The 24,555-nt window shown below is 40.0% G+C and overlaps 1 protein-coding gene across 2 annotated transcripts in view; it reads right to left on the bottom strand.

Moving 5' to 3' along the window:
• Window positions 1-24,555, bottom strand: part of SRPX (sushi repeat containing protein X-linked) — a 124,216-nt gene that overhangs the window by 23,897 nt on the left and 75,764 nt on the right. For both annotated transcript variants that reach the window (XM_081952844.1, XM_081952845.1), the window contains 3 exons: window positions 22,186-22,377; window positions 15,109-15,285; window positions 544-670 (listed from right to left, as the gene is read on the bottom strand). In XM_081952844.1, the coding sequence (XP_081808970.1) occupies window positions 544-670; window positions 15,109-15,285; window positions 22,186-22,377 (496 nt within the window). The remainder of the gene's footprint in view (window positions 1-543; window positions 671-15,108; window positions 15,286-22,185; window positions 22,378-24,555) is intronic.

The following is a 24,555-nucleotide window of genomic DNA, read 5'->3' as shown; positions in this document are numbered from 1 at the left end:
AGACAGCACAGTGGTCTCCAGACGTCAGCAAGTGCACACAGATGCTCCACAGATCCAATGCTTGTTCCCGACAAATGCCCCTACCACCGGCATCTTTTTTACATCTCAGTCCCTCATAGCCAGCTCAGTCTGCATTGTTCCCACCTCTCTTCTCTGCGTGCTCTAGGATCAGGAGGTCCTTGCTCATCACCTGAGCTCTGTCTCTCATGTTCATCTTGCCCCTGTTCCTCCCTGTCTACAAGCTGTTCTAATCCTAAAATGCCTTGGCCTGACTGGCTCTGCCCTTCCCCAGTTTCCTCCAAAGCCAATTTGGAACTCATTGTGTGCCAGAGTCCAGCTTATTAAATCCAGGAAGCCTCAACGTGTGTGGCATATTACTGGTTTAGGTTCGGAACTCAGACCTTTGAGAAATAGCTTGTAGAGCATTATGTACTAACTTTAAAATATATGCATTTATAAAGTGTGTTTTGTGTACAGCTTTACATTTATGTACTGTCACTTTATTGTTTAATTTACTTTTTTACTTTTTACATCTTTACTCACTCTGTCAAAATGCCATCAGCAGTATCGCGTCCCTCTGGAGTATCCCAGAATACCCTGGATGTTAATTTATTGGGTTCTGCTATTTTCTCCTTTACACTTGGACACTGAATTCTTGGCGATTCCATATCTATATATAAAAAAACAGACAAACATGATGATTTGTTTTAAGCTAGTGTTTACTGAAGCATAGAACATTTTTAAACAATAGTAATAACATTAAGCCACAAACTGCTATCGGGACAGTTAAAATTAAACTGTTGAATATTAAAATGAAATGATGTTATCTAAAATACTAGAGAACTATTTATAACAACACGTGTGCAAAGAACTGTTGAATATAAAAATGAAATGATGTTATCTAAAATACTAGAGAACTATTTATAACAACACGTGTGCAAAGAAATAAAATGTTTTACAACAAAGTGATTTCTTGCCTATTCTTCCATTTTAGTTACCTGTGATTTTCAAAATTATTCTAATTTTGTAAAAATAAGTGCTTTTTCTATTCAAACAGTCTTCAGTTTCACTTGACACTAAATACCAATAAAATACCACCATTGCTGTCAACTTGGCCACAGAGCGTCAGAGTGCTTGGCTCCAGCCCCAATGCCACAAACATGTGCACCAACCACCACAGCGGTAAGAAGGCCCCAGATGCCACCAGAAAAGAGTCATCTGGGCCACCAACCTCTGGAAGAGGATCCCCAACTTAAGGTGACAAAAAGTCCTACCAAAGTAAAGGCCTCGTAGAAGGGAATTGCCGAAGAACAAACGTGTGTACCAATCACCACGGCGGTAAAGAGAGGGCCCCAGATGACACCACAGGAGGGTCATCTGGGCCAACAACCTCTGGAAGAGGATCCACAACTTAAGGTGAGGAAGAATCCAGCAAGCGGGAGGCCTCGGAGGAGGAAAACGGCAAACAACCTCTGGAAGAGGATCCCCAACTTAAGGTGACAAGCAGTCCTACCAAGGGGGAGGCCTCGGAGGGGGAAAAGCCCAAACGACCTCTGGAAGAGGATCCCCAACTTAAGGTGATGAAGGGGGAGGCCTCAGAAGAGGAAAAAAAGCCAGCCATGGATGATTGAATCCAAGAGCCCAGAACCTGCAGCACCTGCAGCAGAGAGCCCTAACCGGCCATGGGAAGAGGTCACAATGGACTTCATCATGGAACTCCCAGACAGCAGTGGGAACAGAGTAATCTGAACAGTTATTGATTTGGTTTCTAAGCAGGCACACTTCATTGCTTGCTCAGGATTGCCATCCGCAAAGAAATTAGTGAAAATGTTTATAAAACACATTTATTGCCTGCACGAATTGCCCAAGAGGATCATTTCAGACCGCGGAGTCCAGTTCACAGCCAAGTTCTGGAGAGAGGTCCTGAGATCCATTGGGTCCACACAAGGACTCAGCTCAGCATTTCATCCCAGCACCAATGGCACAGTGGAGAGGGCCAATGCGATGGTGGAACAATACATCCGGTGTTTTGTGGACTATCAGCAAGGCAACTGGTCAGACTTGCTACCCTTTGCCGAAGTGGCGTACAACAATGCAATCCACATCAGCACTGGATTAACTCCTTTCCAGATTACCAGTGGCATGGAATATGTTCCCATGCCTGAACTGCCTAGAGAACCTCCTTCCTCCATGTCTCTGAATGAACGGATGGACACACTAAAGAAAGGATGGGAAAATACGAAGAAGCCTCTAGCAGATGCGGCAGAAGCCTACAAGAAGCAAGCTGATAAACACCACTCGCTCCAACCCCCCTTTCGTGTGGGGGACAAAGTTTTTGTATCTACCAAATACATAAGATTAAGAATGCCTAGTAAGAAACTGGGCCCCAAATTTCTAGGTCCATTCCCAATAGAGAAGATAATTAATACAGTTGCAGTTCAATTCAGTCTACTCAGAATTCTAGGGAAAATTTACCCAGTATTTCATTGTAGCTTGTTGAAACCAGTATTTGGGTCCAGCATAAGACCGTCCACCCAAGCTCCCCCTCCTCATGTAGTGATAGAAGGGGAAACACATTATGAGGTGAAAAAAATCTTAGACTCCAAGCTGTATAGGGGTCACTTACAGTATTTAGTGCATTGGAAGGGGTACCCTTTGTCCGAAGCCACTTGGGTTAAAAGTTGGGACCTAAAAGCGGATAGGTTAGTAAAAAAATTCCATGAGAAGTTTCCCAAGAAGCCAAAGGGTCCCCCTGGGGGGGGGGGAAGAGGTGGTTAATTTTGTTATGCTAACTTTTATGTTATTCTCTTTTTAGGAAATGTTTTTCTTTTGAGGAGAGGCTGCCTGTCAGGCCTGCAGTTATGTTTCTTTTAGGATCTTTGGCCTGCCACACTTTCTATTAATTTCCTATGCTGTTTCATTAGTGTAGTAGTTGGGAGGGGGAATAGAAAGGAGTAGAATTGTGGAGTTGTTTTCATTCCTATCTAAAGCCCAAGGTCATCTTTTGTCTCCGCACCTCTGCATCTGACCGGAACTAGGTGGGTGGAAATGCCAGCGTGGGTGAAGAAGATTGGACCATGTGATGGATTTATGGGTGTGGGGATAAGATCATGAACTTTCAACTGGGTGGAATCCCAGGAAGCTTTTAGATTAGGGATTCCACAGTTTATGCCAACATGTCTGTCTTATTAAATTGGAACTTTAAGGATAGCTCTGCCTTGGACTCTGATTTAATTTTGCATGATATTTGGAACACTGACACTGAGAAGATAACAGCTGATTTATGAGTCTATAGTGTGAAGGTCCGTTACTCCCTTTTTTCAGTGGAAGTGTCAAGACCTGGAGAAGGTGGAAGAATTAAATATTTTTTAAATAATTAAATAATTAAATATTTTTAATTCTTCCACCGAATTTTTAATCTTGATAAGGTGTGTGTAATAAAGTTAACCGTTGCCATTGGATTTATCTAGTTTATCTAGTTTTACTAAGTTGTATTTATGGAGATAAGTTGATAAGGACGAGACAAAGGAGGATGTGACATTTATGGTGTATAGACTGTAAAACTCTTAAAAGGTCAAGAGCTCTTTTTGGATGGTTGGATGTCAAAATACAGCAAAAGTGTGGAAAGTGTTTGGTAAAGACCCAAAGTAGGCCTTAGACCTTCAGATTTATGCCTGATATGAGTGGAAAAAGCTTTAGAAATGGAAGCGAGGAAAAAAAGGCATTAGAAATCACTGACTCAATTAGATAAATTTGATGTTCTCTTACAAGAATTAAGAAAATGAAGAAAAATATAGAAGTTTTGAAGCAAATAAATGATAAAATTGATAATATGGATATAAGAATAACAGTTTTGGTGAAACAAAGTTGGATATGACCAGTGGTGGGTTCTGGATTCCGTTCCAACTGTACCGGTTGGAATGACCCCAGAGTTACCCACATGCACACGCGTGGTGGACACGCACATGCGTGCAGCACACGCATGCATTCTATGAAAATGATGCTTCCACAAGCCTCCGCGACGCTCCAGCTGCTCCGTGGAGCGTTGCACAGGCGTTGTGCACGCCATGCGCATGCGCAGAAGCAGCAACAGCATAAAGCACAGGTAAGGAACGCGGGCGGGTGGACCCCCCGGAGCACTGTACCGGAATGGTATCCGGTGCTCTGGGCAGGATCCGGTACACCCATACCAGGGCGTACCGCCTGCAACCCACCACTGGATATGACACAAAATATTATAGAAGTGAGAACTCAGATTGGTGAACATGGTAGGAGTGTTAAAAAGCCAGATGACTATGATGCACCAGATGAAAAATGATTTGATCATGATAAAGGACCATCAGTGCTGCTCAAATTTACAGATATGTGGATATCCGGAGTAAAGTGAAGAAAATGAAGCAAAGTTGATCTAAGACGTATTGGAGTGGGCTAACTCGATCCTCCCATATGTCCCCTTTACAAGATACAATATTGGTGTAATGCATAGAGTTGGCCAAAAAGATTGGGAAGAAAATTCCCGAGAGACATTGTGATAAGATTCTGATCTTATGTAAAAAAAAAAAAAAAAAAAGAACAACTGATGTGTAAATTACAAAATATGGTGTTGATAGTGTTTGGGGGGTCATCAGATACAAGTTTTTCCAGATTTAAGTAGTGAGACTTTACAATGGACGAGAGAGATGCATCAAGTTTGTCAATTATTAAAGAAAAGTAATATTAATTATAGCTGGGGCTATCCAGGTTTTTTTTTAGACTTCCATATGGTGGAAATTTTTATAGAGTTGAAACAAAGAGGAGGCGATGGAGAAATTAAAGGAGCTCGGAATCATCAATAAAGAAGAGTTCATGGAGCAAATCCAAAAATGAATGAAATATCAAAATTCTCAAGAAGGGAGATGGAGAAGAAGTAAGAAGATCTATGGGAGAAATTGAGGCTGGATGAAGTAAAAGGAGTTACAAGTTTGCCGTTGAGATAGCATATAATTATTTGTAATAGTTATATTAAGGGATATGTGTTATAACATATGCTTGGGTGTAAAAATAGGGTAAAAATGGTTATGGGAGGTGAAGTGGGTGATTGAAGGCTGTGTATGGATGGCTCCTCTCTCCCCTGGAGGCCTTATGCAGTGGAGAGGAGGAAGATCTTCTGAAGAAGGGAATGGGGACATTATATATCAGCAATGGCAAATCTTTTTTGGCTCGCGTGCCATAAGTAAGGGAAGCGCAGGGGGGTTGTGTGCTGGCGTGCCACACCCATAACGCAATGCACAACCCCCCCAGTGCGCATGTGCCCACTACAGGCGCGACCCCCCCCCCATTTTTGCATGCTTTTTTCGCCCTCCACAGGCTCCAGAGGCTTTATAGGAGCATGGGGAGGGCGAAAACAACCTTCCCCCCCAGAAGCCCTCTGGAGGCTTCAGGGACCTTCAGGAGGCTTCCGTGAAGCCTCGGGAGCAGTCAAAACAACCCTCCGAGGAAACAGGAAGTCCGTTCCTGAACTTCTGGTTTGCCTGTAGGCCGGTTTTTTGTGCTCCGGAGGCTTCAGGGAAGCTCATGAGGGCCTCAGGGGGGAGGGCAAGGGAGGCTCTTTTCACCCTCCCCAGGTTCCTATAAAGCCTCTGGACCCTGGGGAGGGCGAAAAATGGCTTTTAAAAAGGGTGAACTCAGCTGGCTAGCGCCTCGCGTGCCCTGACAAATGGCTCCACGTGCCACCTGTGGTACACGTGCCATAGGTTCGCCATCACTGTTATATATGTTTATGGGTAGGTAAGAGGTTATTTATGTTTTGGGGTAATATGTATACTGTGTAATTTTAGTTTTGTAAGATTTATGTTAGAGCACATATGGAGACCAAGGGTATATATATTATGAGGAATAAATGGGGAAATTGTAGCTACAGAGGATAGAAGTTATAGAATAGATGAGGAAACGATAGCTACATGGAATGTACATGGCTGGTGGGGGGCATACATGAGCAAGAATTGAAAAATCAATTAACAAAGACAAAAGAGATATTGTATTCTTACAAGAAACACATCAAAAGAAAGAAGGGGTGAATGAACTTAAATTATACTGGGCTGATGTATATGAAAAGGCATTTAGTACATCAAAAGCAAAAGCAAGAGCTACAATCATTGTAGCTAAAAGATGTGAATTTGTGATAAAAACTATAAAAAGGGATGATTTGGGAAGATTTCTTATAATTCAAGGTTTGATTTATGGGCAAGAGGTTACCTTAGCAAACTTGTATGCACCTAATATAAATCAAAGAGAATTTTATAAGAAATAGAAGAAGTCAAAAAAGATTGTGTGATAATGGCAGGTGATTATAATATGGTTATGGATAGCGGAATTGAGCAATCCAATCCATCAAAAGCAGAAATAAAGTATAATAATACAGATTTAAGAAAATTTACTAAAAGAAATAGACTGAAAGATGTCTGGAGAGAATTACATGGTAATCAAAAGAGTTATGCATATTTTTCTGGTAGACATAAAAATTTACAAGAATAGATTATATATTTGTAACACCGGAAATATTATCTAAAATAATGAGAGCAGAGATAAAAATAATTAAAATATCTGATCATGCAATGGTAACTATGGATATGGAAATAGATTGTGATTATAAAAAGGCAAGTAGATGGAGAATGGATTTGAAGATTTTTAAAAATAAAGAGATTTTATAAAAAATGGAAAGGGAATTAAAAGAAAAATGGATTATAAATTAAAAGGGAGGTATTAATACAGGTGTAATATGGGATGCAATGAAAGCAGTAGTGAGAAGTTTAGGGATAAAATACTCTTATAATATAAAAAAGAGAAATATATAACATCGCTGGAGGAGGAAATTAGGGAACCAGAAAATAAATATATAGAAAGTAGAGAGAATAAGATTCTGTTGGAACTATTAGTTAAAAGAAAAGAGTTGCAAAATATTGAGATAGAACAGGTCCAGAGAAATCTGATTTACTTAAATAGGGAATTTTATGAAAACCGTAATAAAAATTCTAGAATGCTGGCTAGAGCCACACAAACTAAAAAGGCAAAAATCCTGTTTGGAGTAATAAAGAACGACAAGGGGGAAAGATGTAATATGATGAGAGAAAAATTGTTGATATTTTCGGAAGTTCTTTGAAAAGCTATATAAGGGTAATGTGAATGAAAGTCAGGCAAATATAAAAAAGAATTTAAATTGTAAAATTCAAGAATACGATAAAGAAATAATGGAATCACAAATAGAAGAAAAGGAAATAGTGGAAGTTATTAATAAAATGAAAATAGGTAAGGCATCAGGGTTAGATGAATTAGTTCAAAAAATTTAAAGGGCTATTGGTGCCAAAGATGAAGATACTGTTTAATAAAACAATGGAAGGGGAAAATATTCCATGTTCCTGGTAGCAAATATCAGACATAATTAGAAGGGTATTAAACATAGGTTATTATACAAATTAAAGGTATTTAAGGCCTTTGATTGAAGATATTAATAGAGAAGTTAGGTTTTGGGGGAAATTTAGCCAAGTAATAAATCAACTATATTCAGAGAATAAAGCAGAATAGCCATCAATGATGGTGTTACAAAGACAATAACCTTAAGGCGGCGAACGAGACAGGGTTGCCCTTTATCCCCAGTTCTATTTGCATTATTGATGAAGGTTTTGGCAAATGCAATTAGGGAAGATTCATTGATTGAAGGAATTGGTTTATAGAAGTAAACTAAAATAAATTTATTTGCAGATGATACATTATTAACATTTCAAAATCCTGTAGTTACTATACAAGGGATATATTTACACCTGAATGAATTTGAGAAATATAATGGATTACAAATAAACTGGGAAAAATCAGAAATGATGTTATATAACCATAGTAAAGAAGTGGAAGTATTGAAAGGAAAAAAATAAATTAAAAATAGTAGATAGTATTAAATATTTAGGTATTGACATCCAAAAAATATTCAAGAGTTAAAGAAAATAAATTATGAAAAGTTAAAGATATAAAAGATAAAATAGATAAATATGAGAAAGTAAAATTATCATGGTTTGGAAGAATTGCAATGATAAAAATGAAAGTTTTACCAAAAATTATTTTTTTTGTTTTGAATGATCCCAATTAAATTTTCAGATCAAGAATTAAAGTAACTACAGATGAGAGGTGGGGCCAGCTGTCAGCCCGAACGAGTGTGCAAGCGAGCGCTCAGCAGAGCACAGCCAATTTCCAGCTGTCCGATGGGGTTTTCGAAGCCGAAGCTGCCTGGGGGGAGGGAGGGACTGGAGAATAAGGGTGGCGTGCCTATCGCACTTAGATGGTGGTCCAGGTCAGAAGGTGGAGAAATCTTTCATGAGGGCAGATGGGGAAAAAGATGTCCTGTAATGGCCAAGTCGTAGAGCTGACAGCTGATCAGACTAAACGGTGGCAGAGTGGAACATCGGTAGTCTGGAACTGGCCACAATCAGTTCTGACTTCTACAAAGTGAGTCGAATGGAAGGAAAGCAATTTTGAGTGAAATGCCTAGCCAATTTAGGAGAAGGAGCTTCAGCCCGAAGGAGGGGTGGACATTCCCCCCTCCCCCATAATTATAGAAGCTGTAAGGGAAATTGCGGAGCATTTCTAAGACCCATAACAAAACAAAACCAAGGGGGAGTGATAGTAGCAGACAAATTGGCAAGGCGGATCTGGGCTGGAGATTTCTGTGGAACTGTACAAAAGAAGAACTGGATAGCCCTAAGGCTGGGGAATAGTTGACAAAATGTAGGAGACAAAATGGCTTTTCCCCTTATTCTTGGACAATGAGAGAGCACTTTTGGAACTGTGATCAGATACAAGGGAGACATCTACTGGGCAAAGAGGACACATATCTGTATGATTGGAAGGATGAAGAGAGAAAGTTCCTTTTTGTGATATTAGATCCATTTGCTGACTTTTCGATATTAGGGAACTTTGGTGTAGTGACAAGTCACAGTTTTTGCTGTCAAATAGGAATCATATACTTAGCAAGAGATACATCAGAGACTTCAGTGCATAAAGATAACTGATGAACTAAAAAGAAAGACTATCCGTGGATAGACGAAATAGAATACCCATATCAAGCAGAGGGGTAATTTTGGAAAGCTTCTGAAGGGAACCACAACAGACACTTTGCTTATTGGGAGTCACTGGTGTCGTTGTTATTATTATTATTATTATTATTATTATTATTATTATTATTATTAGTAGTAGTAGTAGTAGTAGTAGTAGAAGTAGTATTGCCAGTATTGTTACTGGCATTTTTACTATTGTTATCATTGCTTATATTAAGATTGTAATCTTTAACAGCACTGGTACCACCCTTATTTTTATGAGTATATATGATATTTTTTCTATATTGTAGTGTGTAGGATGAAGAGAATGCCAGGATGGTTGCACTGTGTCTGATATTTTAATATTAAATAAAAAAAATTAAACATAAAAAAAGAATTAAAGCAAATACAGAAGTTGCTGGAGGTGTATGGTAATGGAGGTAAGAGAGCAAGAATAAGTAAAGCATTATGGCATGAACTATTAAAAAAGGATGGGCTGGGTCTTCCAAATATTAGAAATTATTGGGTAGCTAATCAATTAAAGGTGTCCCAGATATTATAGTAGTAACTAGAGATTTAATATGGAGGGATATAGTTGAAACAATTAAGGGAAATGGGTGATCCTATAAGACACATATTGGTTTAAAAAGGATACTAAAAAATTGCTAGGAGGATTCAAAATCCCTTTTTAAAAAATTTGATAGAATTATGGAGCAAATGGAGATATTGGCTAATGCCAGGAATTTCTCCTTTAACAAATGGAGAAATTCCCTAAGATTGAATTGAATGGATTAGTAAACTAAAAGAAAATCAGATATATAAATGGGAAGACTGGAAGAAGAAGATAAAGAATACAACACAACTAAAGTATGTTTTAGCAAATATTAAATTAAACTGGTTGAGTTTAATACAATTAGAGAAATGGATTATAAAAGAATTTGAGGTCAATGAAGAATACACAAGGAAAGGAAGAATTGGGAAAATATATAGAATATTAACTGGATTAGAGTAGAGGTTCAGTCAAAAGGTTTAAAATTAATTTGGGAATCAGATTTTGGAGAAATAAATGATAATTATTGGAAAATATTTGGAACAGAATAATATATAAGAATATGTCAGTTAGAGTTGAGGAAAATGGATATAAAGTGATTGGATGTGGTACCTAACACCACATAAATTAAATCTAATAGATGGTAAATATACAAATATTTGTTGGAGATGCAAGAAAGAGGTTGGAACATGTAAACATAGGTGATGGGATTGTGATAGTGCAAAAAATATGGGACATGGTGTTTTAGAGAAATTAGAGAACTTTGAATGAAGATGCAGTAATTTCCTATTTCTTTCCCAAAGTTTTTGGCATTTTTCCAATTCAATACGATACCCAAAATGTTTGGCCGATACCACCATTGACTCTTTGAATTGTTCTTCCTCCATTTTGTAATCTAATGGGTATTTATAAACTATCTTTAGCAATTTCTCATCTGTCCCCAATAAAAATTTGTCTAATGTCATTAAACCACTACTAATACCCCACATTTTCACATCCTTCGTGTAACGTTAATTGAATTTGTAGGTATGACCACCACTCCAATTCCACCCCTGGTTCTTTTAATTCTAGTCTAGTTTTCAATTCCCTTTTTTCGTTTAGTATATCCTTATATGATACAATTTTTCCCAAGTTGATGAGATTTGGGTGTACCAGCGCTTTTGAGTGGAGAGCCAGACCAGTATTTTTCTTTAATTCTATTGTTTGATTTTATTCCATACTACCAGTAGAGCATGACGAATATTGTTCCTTTGAAAATATTGATGTGCCATGTGTCTTCCATACCCTAGAAATGCATGCCATCCTAGTTACATATCATGGCCCTCTAGTGTTAATAATCTCTTATTCCTTAAAGTTGTCCACTCTTTAACCCAGGTGATGGTTGCAGCTTGGTAGCAGTTCTCAATCAGGCAGACCAAATCCTCTTCTTTCCTTAGATTCTTGCAGTAATTTCAATTTGATTCATGGTTTCTTTCCTTGCCCTATAAATTTATACATTATTTTATTCAAATTTCCAAAATATTTTTTCTCTAATTGTATAGGTATATTTTGAAATAAAAAGACTATCTTTGGAAAGATATTCATTTTAATTGCCACTATTCTGCCCATAAAGGAGAGTTGCAAGTTTTTCCATCTCTCTAAATCTACCTTTATTTGTTTTGTTAGTTTAGTATAATTAGCCTCTTTGAGCGCTATACCACTTGCTTCTCGCTGTGTTTTTCATAGTATTCTAGTATATTTAATATTGTTCTCATGTTATTCCTTTGCCAGGCTTGGAAGCCATCAGGGGATAGGGTCTCAAGTCTGCCACATATTCAAACATAGTTACTATTGGAAACTGGGAGGGGGAATGGTATGGAACTTGGGAGATGTGTATCCATAATAACATTCCTTCTCAGAAAGTAAAAGGCACCTTATCCCCGCACCTGGATGGATGTGGATGGGAGGAATCTTCATCCATGGCAGTAACTGATTAGACCATTTGATGGACTTGTGGGTGTTGGGACAGGGTCTTGAACTTTCAACTGGATGGGGGAAACCTGGAAGCTTTCAAATTTGGGTTTTCGCAGATGTGCCAACATGTCTGTTCTAATAAATTGGTGTTTTGAGAAACTTCTTGCCTCGAGCTATTATTTCATAGAGGATGCTATTTGGAACCTTCTCACTGTGTTTTTCATAGTATTCTAGTATATCTAATATTGTTCTCATGTTATTCCTTATTTGGCCTTTGGGCAGAAAACAATTTGATCAACATGTATAAACTCATTCAGAAACCTTTTTAATCATTCAGCTATTATTGATATAAATATTTTATAATCCATATTCAACAGAGAAATAGGCCTATAATTTTTGATTAATGTTAAGTGAGCATCCTCTTCCAGAATCAACATGATGTTAGCTTCCAACTATGATGGTGGTATCTTCGCTTCTCTTAACACTACATTGTATACTTGAAGTAAAGTTTGTCCAAGTGTGTCTTGTAATTCTTTTTATATTTCTGTTGGTAACCCGTCGGGGCTCAGAGTTTTATTATTCTTTTGTATTTATTGCCTCTATTAGTTCTGGCATCTTTATTTCTTTATTTAACATACTTTTTGTTTCCTCTGGTACTTTGGGCAACACGGCTCTAAACATTGTAGTGCTTTTTCTTCTATATAATTATCATTATCATTGTTTAGTTCCTTATAGAACTCCTGGATTATATTCTTTTCCCCCTCATTTTGATGACATATACTTCCATCTTTGTTTTGCAATTTATTGATCCATCTTTTTTCTATCTGCTTCTTCAATTTATAAGCTAGCCACCTCCCTGGTTTATTTACATTCTCAAAGAAGTTTTGATTAGTTATCTTTATGTGTTGTGCCAACTCCTCCTTTTTGAGAATGTTCAGTTTATGTTTAGTTAAGTCCATTTGTTGTTTTAGATTTCTTTTTTGAGATTCCTTTTGAAGCTCTACCTCAGGTTTTCTTTATTCTTCTTCTAAGTCCTTCTGGCGTTGCTTCTTCCTTTTATTTTTATTTGCTGTGTATGATATAGCAACTCCCCTCATATATGCTTTCACAGTGTCCCATAGATTTTGTAGGGGTGTATCTTCTTTCTTGTTCCATTTGTTTTTCCATCATCAGTCTGAACTCTTCATCCTTTAAAATTGATCTATTTAGAGTCCATCTTACTGTTTTCTTTTGTCCTCTCCAACTAACTCTCATTGGGTTATGATCTGCCCAGATATTTGTATCTATTTCTAATTCCTTCACTTCAGGGTTTAATTCCATTGACATCCATACCATATCAATTCTAGACCAGGACTGATGTCTACTGGAATAGAATGTGTATTGATTCCTCCCTTGATTTCTCTCTCTCCAGATATTCTGTATATTTAGCTCATCTACCATTTAAAAAAAGGTTCTAGGTAGAATTCTTCTAATTCCCTTTTTTGTTCTGTTGCTTTTAATTCTATTTTTTTTAAATCTATTATTGTGTTAAAATCTCCTAAAATACAGAAGTTGTCACACTCTATGCCACAGATAGTATTATGTAACTTTTTGTAAAATTGTTCTTGTCCCCCATTTGCAGCATATTTTTTTACTAATAAAACCTATTTTTGATTTAATATTATTTCCGCAACCAGAATCCCTGATCCTTATAGATTTGCTTAGCGAGAATTGTCTTCTTAATGTATAACACTACTCCTCTCTTCTTTTGTTGTATTAATGATACTAATTGTTTTCCCAATTTGGGATGTTCCAGTAGTTGTTTATGTTGTTCTTTTATATGGACTTCTCAAAGTGCTATTATATCTAGCTTCAATCTTTGTAATTTATTAAATGTCTTCTTCCTTTTTGAAGGAGAATTCATTCCGTTGGTGTTCAGTGATAAAATATTAAGCTCTTCTTGCATTCCTCTACCTATATATAGGTCTTATACTCCTTGTTGCTCTAATCTCTCTTGGTTCTTTAAGTCTTTCCCCTTTATTCCCTGGTCATTCTCTTTTGTCTTTTTACCTCATGTGTGGTTGTGGTTCCCTTTCTTCCACAGATGTTCTTAGGTCTCTTTTTTCTATTTCTTCCATCTCTTCTAGTTCTTCCTCATTACCAAAATGTTGACTGTAAAATTCCTCCACTTTATCCAAAGTATCCACTCTATATCTCTTTTCTTGCCATAAGACCATTATACCTTCCAGTGTCAACCATCTAAAGGTGATGTTATATTTAGTCAACATTGATGTTAGAAATTGATAAGGCCTTCACAACTCTCTGGCTCTTCTTGGGACCTGAGGACTACTAGATTCTTCCTTCTATATTCTATTGGTTCGTCTCTTGTCCTATGGAGCACTTCATCTCAGATCGATTTTTTCACAAATCTGACACGTACCTCCTTGCATAATTCATGTAAATTCTGTAAGTCTCATCTATTTCTGTCAGCATCTCCTCCTTCTCTGTTCCTAATGCCTTCTCTATTAACTCTGTCATAATATCTGGTAATCATCTCCTTTCTCTTCTCTTATATTCTGGAATCATAAATAATGTGCAGCCTTCTTAGATTCCAAAAAGATAACTGTAGTTTCTAATTCTCTATTTGCCTGAATTAACTTGTCACTTTTTCATCCACTCTTTTTTCTTCTTTCTCCATTCTTTCTTCCATCTCTTGGAGTTTCTGTTTGTTTTTGGTAATCTGTTGTTGAAAAGTTTCAAATTTTTCATCCATCTTTTGCATTTCTTCTTTAAATTCTCCCGTGTAATTTCTTACCTCTCCTATCTCTTTCTTCATTTCATCATGGTTCCTTGTCATGGCTTCCTGCATTGATTGCAACATAGCTTGCAGATCTTTAAATGAATTGGACCTTTCTCTTTGAACCATCTCTTCTATAGATCTCTGGTTGGATGGACTAGAGGTAGCCGATGACACCTGGCTGACTGGTCTCTTCCCTGTCCCAATTTTAGTTAAATTCATAGTGCTTGTCATGTTTAATAATTTTTTCACAAAATTATTCTTTATCTAACACTAACACTTCCTTTTCACACAAGTATCACCCTCAACTACTCAAACACAATTTAGACTATCAATAATGACCACAAATTGGCAAATTTATCTCACTTCAACTTTCTCTTCAAACCGCTTCTTTTATCCTATTTGTCCGAAGCGGCAGGGAAAAAATGCTTTAAAAAGTGGGGAAAAAGCTTCTGTTGATCATGCAGATCAGTTGTGAGCCACATGATCATTGGAAGCTTCCCCCCCCTTTCAAAGCATTTTTTCTTGCCTATTCACCTGAACTGGTAAGACAAAAATGCTTTAAAAAGTGGAAAAAAGCTTCCTTAGAAGCTTTTTATTTACTACCAGTTCGCAGAACCAAGGACAATCATCGCTACTGGTCCGGCCGAACCTGCCGAATCGGGAGGATTTCACTCCTGAACTGTATTAATGGTCTTTTGCATTTTAAATTAGTATATCTCTTACTACTCTCTAAATGCAATGGTGTATCACCATGATTTTCAACTTACCAACACAAGAAGCTGGTCTTCCACTCCATGCTTTATTATCCATACATTGTACTACTCTATCTCCTTTTAACTGATATCCTGGTGAGCAATAATACTCACACCTGGAATTAAAGTATGCACCATCGACACACTTGAATCCTCCATTAGGTGGCATAGAAAGTGTTGGGCAGCGTTTTTCTGAAAGGAAAAATCAACATTAATCATTGAAGACATGATTATTACTTCCTATCAGGCTCTACAGTATACTGCACTACATTTTACAACATCATGAGTAACAAAATCATTTTTGTATGAAAGCAGTACAGAGACACAGAAATAGTCTGATTGGCTGTGTGATACAACAGAAAGGTTGTGATGTAGTTAATTTCTACAGAGCCGTGATCATGAAGCTATGCCACATGTTCCAGAGGTGCACACAGACCCCTCTCTGTGGACACATGTGCCATTGCCATCTGCTCTTCTGGTTTCTGGTGCCAGCCACCTGGTCTTTGGGTTTCCAGCGCTCTGGCACATGCAAAGACCAGTTGACCAGCATGCACATGCCGGAAACCCAAAGACCGGGTGGCCGGCATGCACATGCACACCAGCCGGGTGGTCTTTGGGTTTCTGATGCTCCGATGCACATATGCACGTTCCAGTTTGGGTACTTGGTGCCGAAAAGGTTAACCATAATATTTAATAATAATAATATTTAATGCTTCTAGACCGCCCCCTCTCCCGCAAGGGACTCGGGGCGGTGTACAGTTCATACAAAATATAACAGGATACAATAAAATTAAATTAAATATGTACAGTTGACAATTGACATGGAGGAGGTTAAAATGTAGTTAAAAGAACTGTACAAAGCAGATATAAAATAAATTCAAACCCCTAAAAACAAATACAGTAAATTAAAAAGCCCCTAAAATAACCAGATATAATACATTTGCCAGGAGGGACAGTTGAATTATGCCAGGCCTGCTAATCGGAACAGGTGGGTCTTCAGTTTTTGCCGGAAGGAGCGGAGGTCAGAAGTGGTTCTAATGTCGGGGGGGAGGTCATTCCAGAGGGTTGGGCCCATCACAGAGAAGGCCCTACTCCTTGGTGTCGCCCGCTGGCATTGCCTAGTGGACGGCACCAGGAGAAGTCCCTCCCTGTGTGAGTGTATTGGCTGCAGGGATGTATGTGGGAGGATGCGATCCCGCAAGTAACTAGGTCCCGTGCCATGGAGCGCTTTAAAGATGGTAATCAGCACCTTGAAACGCACCCGGAAAACCACAGGCAGCCAGTGCAGCTCGCGCAGGAGAGGTGTTACATGGGAGTACCTCGTACTCCCCATCACAGCCCGCGCGGCTGCGTTCTGAACTAACTGCAGTCTCCCAAGGGCAGCCCCATGTAGAGAGCGTTGCAGTAATCCAGGCGGGACGTCACCAGCGCATGAGTGACCGTGCGTAGGGCATCCCGGTCCAGTAGGGGGCGCAATTGGCGCACCAGGCGAACCTGGTGGAACGCCCCCCTTGCCACGGCTGCCACATGGTCATCCATTGACAGCCGGGCATCAAGGAGGACGCCCAAATTGCGCGCCCGTTCCACAGGGGGCAATTGTTCGCCCCCTATGGCCAGCGATGGGATCAGCTGGCTGAACCGAGGTGCCGGTAGCCACAGCCACTCAGTCTTGCAGGGGTTGAGTTTAAGTCTGTTGTCCCCCATCCAGACCCCGACGGCCTCCAAACACCGGGACATCACTTCGACAGTCTCGTTGGGGTGGTTTGGAGTTGAAATATACAGCTGAGTATCATCAGCGTAGAGGTGATACTCAACCCCAAAACCACGGATGATCTCACCCAGCGGCTTCACATATGTGTTGAACAGGAGAGGCGAGAGGACCGACCCCTGTGGCACTCCACAAGTGAGTGGCCTCGGGGTCGACCTCTGTCCCCCTGTCAACACACATTGCCTCCGGTCGGAGAGGTAGGAGCCAAACCACCGCAAAACGGTACCTCCGACTCCTATCCCCTCCAACCGGCGCAATAGGATACCATGGTCGATGGTATCAAAAGCCGCCGAGAGGTCTAATAGGACCAGGATAGAGGAACAACCTCTATCTCTGGCCCTCCAGAGATCATCAACCAACGCGACCAAGGCTGTCTCTGTGCTGTGCCCGGGTCGGAAGCCGGACTGGCGTGAGTCTAGATACTCGGATTCGTCAAGGTGTCGTGGAAACTGCTGCGCCACCACATTCTCTACAACCTTCGCTAGAAACGGAAGGTTGGAGACTGGACGATAATTAGCTAGCTCCATTGGGTCGAGTGAAGGCCTCTTAAGCAAGGGCCTCACCACCGCCTCTTTCAAGGCGGTTGGTAAGGATCCCTCACCCAATGAGGCATTCACCAGGCTCAGAAGCCAGCCTCGGGTCACCTCCCAAGATGCCAGTACCAACCAGGAGGGACACGGGTCCATTAAACATGTGGTGGGTCGCAGCCGTCCACGCAACCTATCTAAATCCTCGGGGGCAACAGAATCAAACTCCTCCCAGGATGGTCTCACAAGACTCGCTGTTGGCGGCCCGTCTGGTCCACTGAGTGGGGCCCATCCACTCCGGATCTGAGCGACTTTGTCCTGCAGATATTCCCCAAATTCCTCTGCTCTGCCCTGTAAGGGTGCCCCCTGTGTCCTCTGTGACAAGAGGGAGCGGGTCACCCTAAACAGGGCGGCAGGGCAGTTATCCGCGGACGCAATAAGGGTGGCGCAATATCTACGTTTGGCCACCCTTAATGCCACAAGGTAGGTCCGCAAGTAGGATCTTACCTGTGTTCGATCAGATTCGGAGCGTGAGGACCTCCACCTGCTCTCTAGACGTCTCCTGTGGCGCTTCATCACCCTCAGCTCCTCGGTATACCAAGGAGCCCGGGTGGGTCGCTGCCGCAGGAGAGGTCGCAAAGGCGCAACCCGGTCCAAGGCCCCAGCCGCCGCCCTATTCCAGGCGGCCGCTAGGTCCTCCGACCGAGCGCGGGTCAGGGCTACAGGTAATGGCCCAAGCTCCGTCTGGAACCTATCCGGCTCCATCAGGTGCTTGGGGCGGTACCATAACTGCTAGGTTATAGCGGAATACAACATGGGTAACATTTTCTATCATTTCCAGTCCACAAAGGCAGATGCATTTCTTGTAAAGGTATCTGTACTGTAGGTTGAGGTGAAGTAAATTTGTGGCCATAGTTCCTTCCACAATTTACTGTATCCCTCCAATTCTTACTGGAAAGTTGAAGGGTCTTATTCCTCATAGTGTGAGACAAAGTTTGATTGGTTGTCAAGCAAAGGATAAATTCCGGGGTGAAATGCTACTGGTTCAGGCTGGTTCACCCAAACCAGTAGTAATGTTACTGGTTCACCCAAACTGGCAGCAAAAAAACACTTCAATAAGTTTAAAAAAAGTTTCCATCTGTGGCACAGTTCATTGTCACACAGCTGATTCAGAACTTTTTATAAACTTTTTTTTAGCATCCTCTAACCGCTCAGGAGAACTGGTAGTTTAAAAATGCTTCAAAAAGCAAAAAAATGTTCTGCCCGTCAGCTGTGAGACAATCAGCTTTGTAGGAAGGAGAAGAAGTAAAAGATTAGATTTTGAAAAAAGGATGATATTAGATATGTCTAATAATAGTGTTGACTATTAGAAGGATGTAGTAAATATTGATTAATTGAAAAATGACGGAATATTTTCTGATATTAATATATATAACACCACTAGACTATGTTTGTTTGATTAAAATAGTAATTTTTATTTGTATTAATATTTGTTTTGTACTAAAATGAACGATGCTCATAACACCACACTGTCCATGCAATGATATTGATGATATTGGTGTGTGTTTCAAAATAAAAAAAACTTTTACTCAAAACAAATGTGATGTCTTTCATCACATTTGCACCTGCCATTTTGATTTTTTTTTACCTTACTGAGGACACCTTCCCATTGTGGTAAGGCTTGGGGACCCACATCCTCAGTGTTGGACCCTCTGACTTGGGATTGTCGTCCTCCAGCTGGGGGAGTCCCCAAGCCCAGAGCTGCTCTGATTGAGATTCTAACAAAATCATCCTTAATACATCAGCTTGATTGCTTGGCATGGGGCAGGAATCAGCCCTGCCTGCAGGTGTATTTTTTTCTTCAGATCAAATGATTCCTTTCAAGCTAGCACTTTTCAAATATGTTTGATAGGATCCCCCCTCCCCCCACAGATAATTAAACTGCAGTTACTTCACAAATAACTCTAACCAAGCAATTAGATGAAGCAAGATGAGGGAGATGCTCACAGCTCTTCTCACAAACGGTGGGTCTGGCTGCAGTGGGAGAACCGGTAGTTAAAAAATGCTTTAAAAATAAAAAAAAGTTGGACATGCCCATCCAGTCACATGACCCACCATCAAACCATGCCCCCCAAGCCATGGCCACTGAACCAGTAGGGAAAAAGTTTGAATTTCACCACTGGATAAATTGTCTTGAATTTCATTATGGCACTACATGAGATAATGATCCTTTAAAATTCAGGAGAACAGCTTTCAACAACAATTTATTCCCCTAATTCCCCAGATGGGAAAAATTGCTAAACTTTCTAAACAATCCATCTACTGTATTTTTCGGACTATAAGACGCACCAGAGTATAAGACGTACCATGATTTTGAAGTGGTACATAAAAAAATGTTTTTTGCACTCTGCATGTCTCGTTTTTTGGGGGGGGAAAAGAGGGCATGCAGAGCTTTGGCAGGCTTGTAAAGTGTTCCTGGGAACAGGGTGGGAGGGGAAATGAGCTGTTTTTTGCAAAAACAAAAAGGGCATGCAGAGGGTTTGGGAGGCTTGTAAAGCGCTCCTGGGTGCTGGGGGAGCACAAATGAGAAAAAACACCCTATTTTTTGCTCATTTTTGTCCTCCCCAGCCCCCAGGAGCACTTTGCAAGCCTCCCTAACCCTCTGCATGTCCATTTTTGCAAAGGGGTGGGGTTTCGGTAAGCCAAAAATGCTGTATTCAATGTATAAGGTGCACCCAGATTTTCACCTTCTTTTTTGGGGGGGGGGAATGTTTCTTGTACTCTGAAAAATACGGTAGTTTTCTCAAAGTGGATCTATTTACCTTCACTCATAGTGGGTAACTTCCTCATTTTTCTGGCACTCCTGAAGATTGCTTATTTATGCTTGACTATATCTATAGCATATCTGGATTAAACTGAAGCATGGGGGCAGAGATATACTGAGGGTTCTGAAAGGCATCCTTCGTAATTCTCTGTGGAAATGAAATATTTCTATATTTGCAACATGCAGAAGCAAAAGATCAGTTGTTTTGCATAAAGAAACTGAGCTCTGAACAGGAAATAATTTTACTGCTGCCTTGCTGTTACATGACGTGCAGCATGGATGGTCAGAAACAAATAGAAACAGGGGACCAAAATACTAAATCTACAAAAGCACTGCAAGGGGGAAAATAGCTTTTATTTTTCTTATTGAAGTCTGAGGTTTTTCCTTGTCTTTTTAGTACTGATGTTTATATTTATTGCTATGTATTTCTTGCAACTCCTTTCCCATAGAAAACTTAAAAATGACAATGTCAGGCCTGCAGTTATATTCCTTTTAGGATATTTGGCCTGCCACACACTCTATTATTTTTCTATGCTGTTTCATTAGTGTAGTAATTGGGAGGGGGAATAGTAAGGAGTAGAATTGTAGAATGTGTTGTTGTCATTCCTTTCTAGAAACCCAAGGTCATTCTTTGTCTCTGCACCTAACTGGAACTAGATGGGTAGAAATGCCAGCATGGCAGAGGAAGATTGGACTATGTGATGAACTTGTGGGTGTGGGGGCAAGATATTGAACTTTCAACTGGGTGGGAACCCAGGAAGTTTCAGATTCAGGATTCCACAGTTGTTCCAACATGTCTGTCTTATTAAATTGGAACTTTAAGGATAGCTCTGCCTTGGACTCTGATTTAATTCTGCATGATATTTGGAATGCTGACAGACAGTATATTTTTAAATAAAAGCTATATTAATTACCCTTAAAACAAATCTTTAAAGTTACATGTGCATATATTTAAAGCAGCCTATATAACCATATAGGACATAAATGAAATGAATTACAGCTATTGCCAATGCAATGAAAATAAACCCACATAAATTCTTCCCTTTGCAATATTTAGGAAGACTTAAAAAGTATTTTGTTGTATAAAAATGAACACTGTCAACTGTTTAACCAGCATAGAAAAACCTCCACTGCTAAAGTTACTGTTTCTTCTGTATGAGCAAAGAATTCCATAACTAATTTTTATTCTGCTAAAACACTAACTAGTAAAAGCCCCACTAAAATTCAATTTTTCGGAGTATAAGATGCACCTTTTCCCCCCCTAAAAGAGGGTGAAAATTTGGGTGTGTCTTATACACATAATGTAGCTCCACCCACTCACCGGTCCCAACCCTTTGGCCTCTGCCTCCCAGCAATTTACCTCTTTGCAGCAAACGGGGGCTTGTGGAGGCTTCAATAAGCTATAGCAATCCCTGCAGCCTGTAACAGCTGATGATCGGGAGAAATTGAAAGTGAAACTTGCTGTTTGCTCATTACTGGGAGGCAGATTTTTTTTCTTGTACTAATCAGGCTGTTTGCTGCAAGGAGGTAAGTCAACAACTACAAATGCCTATAGAATGTTTAAATTATTAGACTTATTTTTTAAAGACTGCTTTATTATTATTCTAGACAACTTAACAAAATGAAGATGCTTTTTAAAATAAATGATTGATCTGAAGAGATCCCGTGCAATTGTTTTAAAAAGTACTATTCTTTTAAATAGCAGAGAATAACTATACTTCCAGAAAGCACATCAATTTTAACAGCATCTGTACAAGTATAGTCTGAAATATAACACTACAAACAATGTATATTGTCTGTATTGTTTGTTGCAAGGAGGCAAATAGCTGGGAGGCAGAGGTAGATATTTTTCCCTTGTTTTCCTCCCCAAAATCTAGGTGCATCTTATACTTCAGAGCATCTTATATTCCGAAAAATATGGTATATATAGTCAAGAGCAACAGGATCAGAAGCAAAGAACTTGAGCCACTTACGTTTGCAGAAAACTTTCCCAGACCAGTGTTTGTTTGATTGGCAAATAAGATGTTGAGGACCATTCAGTTCATAACCTTTCTGACAATGAATGCCACATGTGGTCCCCAAGACATTTCTGGAATACCCTTCCATAGGACTTCTGCAATTTGCATAACCATATTTTACCTTGATAGGAGAGCACCATGGAGTATCTACAAAGAGAAACCATAGGACAAAAACCAACAAAGGAAATAAGAACAATATAATTAATTATGCAGCTCATGGGGGGGGGGGAGACAAGACTATGCAGTTACACAGGGAAACAGAAGCTATATCATCAAAAGGCCTCATTCTCCAACATTACAGAAATGAAAACTATGGCTTTCCCTGTTTGTTCCAGAATTATATTATACAAATACCGAACTATTAAAATCAACAATTTATACTGACATAAGGACTGCCACCTTAGTTTCCTGTTTTGAGATAAGTCTGCCACTAACTGGCCAGCTACAATAAATCCTTTTTTCTCTTTCAAAGAAAAAGTGGATTGAATTTGCATCAAAATGGATAAAATATTGTGTATGTTTCTTGCTATCCTATATTTACCTGAGAATATGAAACACTTTCAGGTGGGAGATCACATATATCTCTCTACCAAGTACATACCCTTGAGTTTGAAAAGTAAAAAGTCAGGACCAAAGTACCTAGGTCCCTTCCCCATAGTGAAAGTGATTAAACCAGTAACCATTCTTCTAAATCTCCCTCACATACTGGGAATAATTCATCCCATCTTCCATTGCAGTCTGTTTAAACCTGCTGTGGGTTCTAGATTGAGACCTCAACCTACTGTATCTCCAAAGCTAATTGGGTTCAGGGTGAGACTCGTTATAAAGTGAAGAAGATATTGGAGTCTAGATTGCAGAGGGGATGATTGCAGTATTTAATGCATTGGAAGGGATACCCTTGGTCTTTGGGTGGTGACGTTGTGTCGTGGCAGTGCGGCGGAACAGCACACTGTTCCCTGTGCTGAGTTTTCCACAATCAGTGGGCTTTTCGAGGCAAAATTCTGTCCTGGGGGGACAGGCAAGAGAGAGGGGAATCTTCGGAGGCAGCGTGGAGAGGTGTGGTCTTCCGCTACATTGAGAAGAGCCCCTCAATTCTGACACAGAAGAGGCCGGCCTCTATGGCGGACCGGAGGCTTCATGTCCCGATTCAAAGAAGAAGGAAGTGAAGAGGAAGTACAGTATAATAATGGTGGTGTGAGCAGAGGAGTATACTGAGTTTTGAGCATTGGGAATTTGGCAAAGCCTTATTTGGAGGAGCACCCAAATTGCAGAGTGAGTCTCTAATCAGAAGGGTAATACATTGAGGAACGGGCAGCAACTTGGCAGGGAGAGTGGAACAACAAGCAGGAGAAGAGAAAGGAGCAGTTTCAGAAGAAGCAAGAAGGGAAGATTGAAAAGTGTTCCCAGAGACTGGGGAGAGAACGGTGTGCTCTGTACTGAGGAATTAGCGATTTGTGCTCCAACGGAGAAAAGAGAGGACAGACAGAGAAGAGGAAAAGGGTGCAGGAGAGTGACTGTGCAAACAGATAAAGATTGTCATTTTGAGAATAAAGAAGCAGCTGACGGTTAATACCAATGTAAGACTAACGGAACAAGCTATAGCAGTGTTGGCTAACCTTTTTGCCATTGCATGCCAAAACCAGGGGGAACACAGGGGGGTCATGCGCGGGTGTGCCCACTCCCATAATTCTATGCGTGCAACCCCCATGCATACACATGTGACCCCCCTCCCCCCACTTTTGGCACATGATGGACCTGTTTTTCGCCCTCCCTAGGCTCGAGAGGCTTCCCTAAAGCCTCCAGAGGGCAAAACACTGCAAAAAATGAAGGCCGAAGTCAGCTGGCCCTGGAGCAGACAGGGCAATGCCTAGCATGCCATGGCTCTGCGTGCCACCTGTGGCACACATGCCATGGGTTTGCCATCATGGCTCTAATCCATACTAAACTTGCTGCTTTGTAATAAGTTTCCCATACTGGGAGTCCAAAGCCACCTCTACTCTTGCTGTCCTGCAATGCATTTAATTTTATTCATGCTTTTTTACCTGCCCAGACAAATTTTATAGTTATTTTGTTTAAATATGTGAAGACTTTTTTATCCAATTTTACAGGAATCATTTGTAATAAGTAAAGTATTTTTGGTAGGATATTCATCTTAATGGTCACAATTTTTCCTAACAACGATAATTGTAGTTTCCCCCATGCTTCTAGGTCCGTCTTTATTTGTTGGAATAGAATCATGTAATTATCTTCTTTTATTGAGGAGCATCTCACCATTAGCCAAATACCTAGATATTTGACCTTCATTGCAATCCACAGCCCCATTTC

The sequence above is a fragment of the Natrix helvetica genome, assembly GCF_964273705.1.
Source record: "Natrix helvetica genome assembly, chromosome: 4".
Classification (NCBI taxonomy): Eukaryota; Metazoa; Chordata; class Lepidosauria; order Squamata; family Natricidae; genus Natrix; species Natrix helvetica.
The sequence above is the reverse complement of the archived record's forward strand: the minus strand, read 5'-3'. Positions and strand labels throughout refer to the sequence as shown.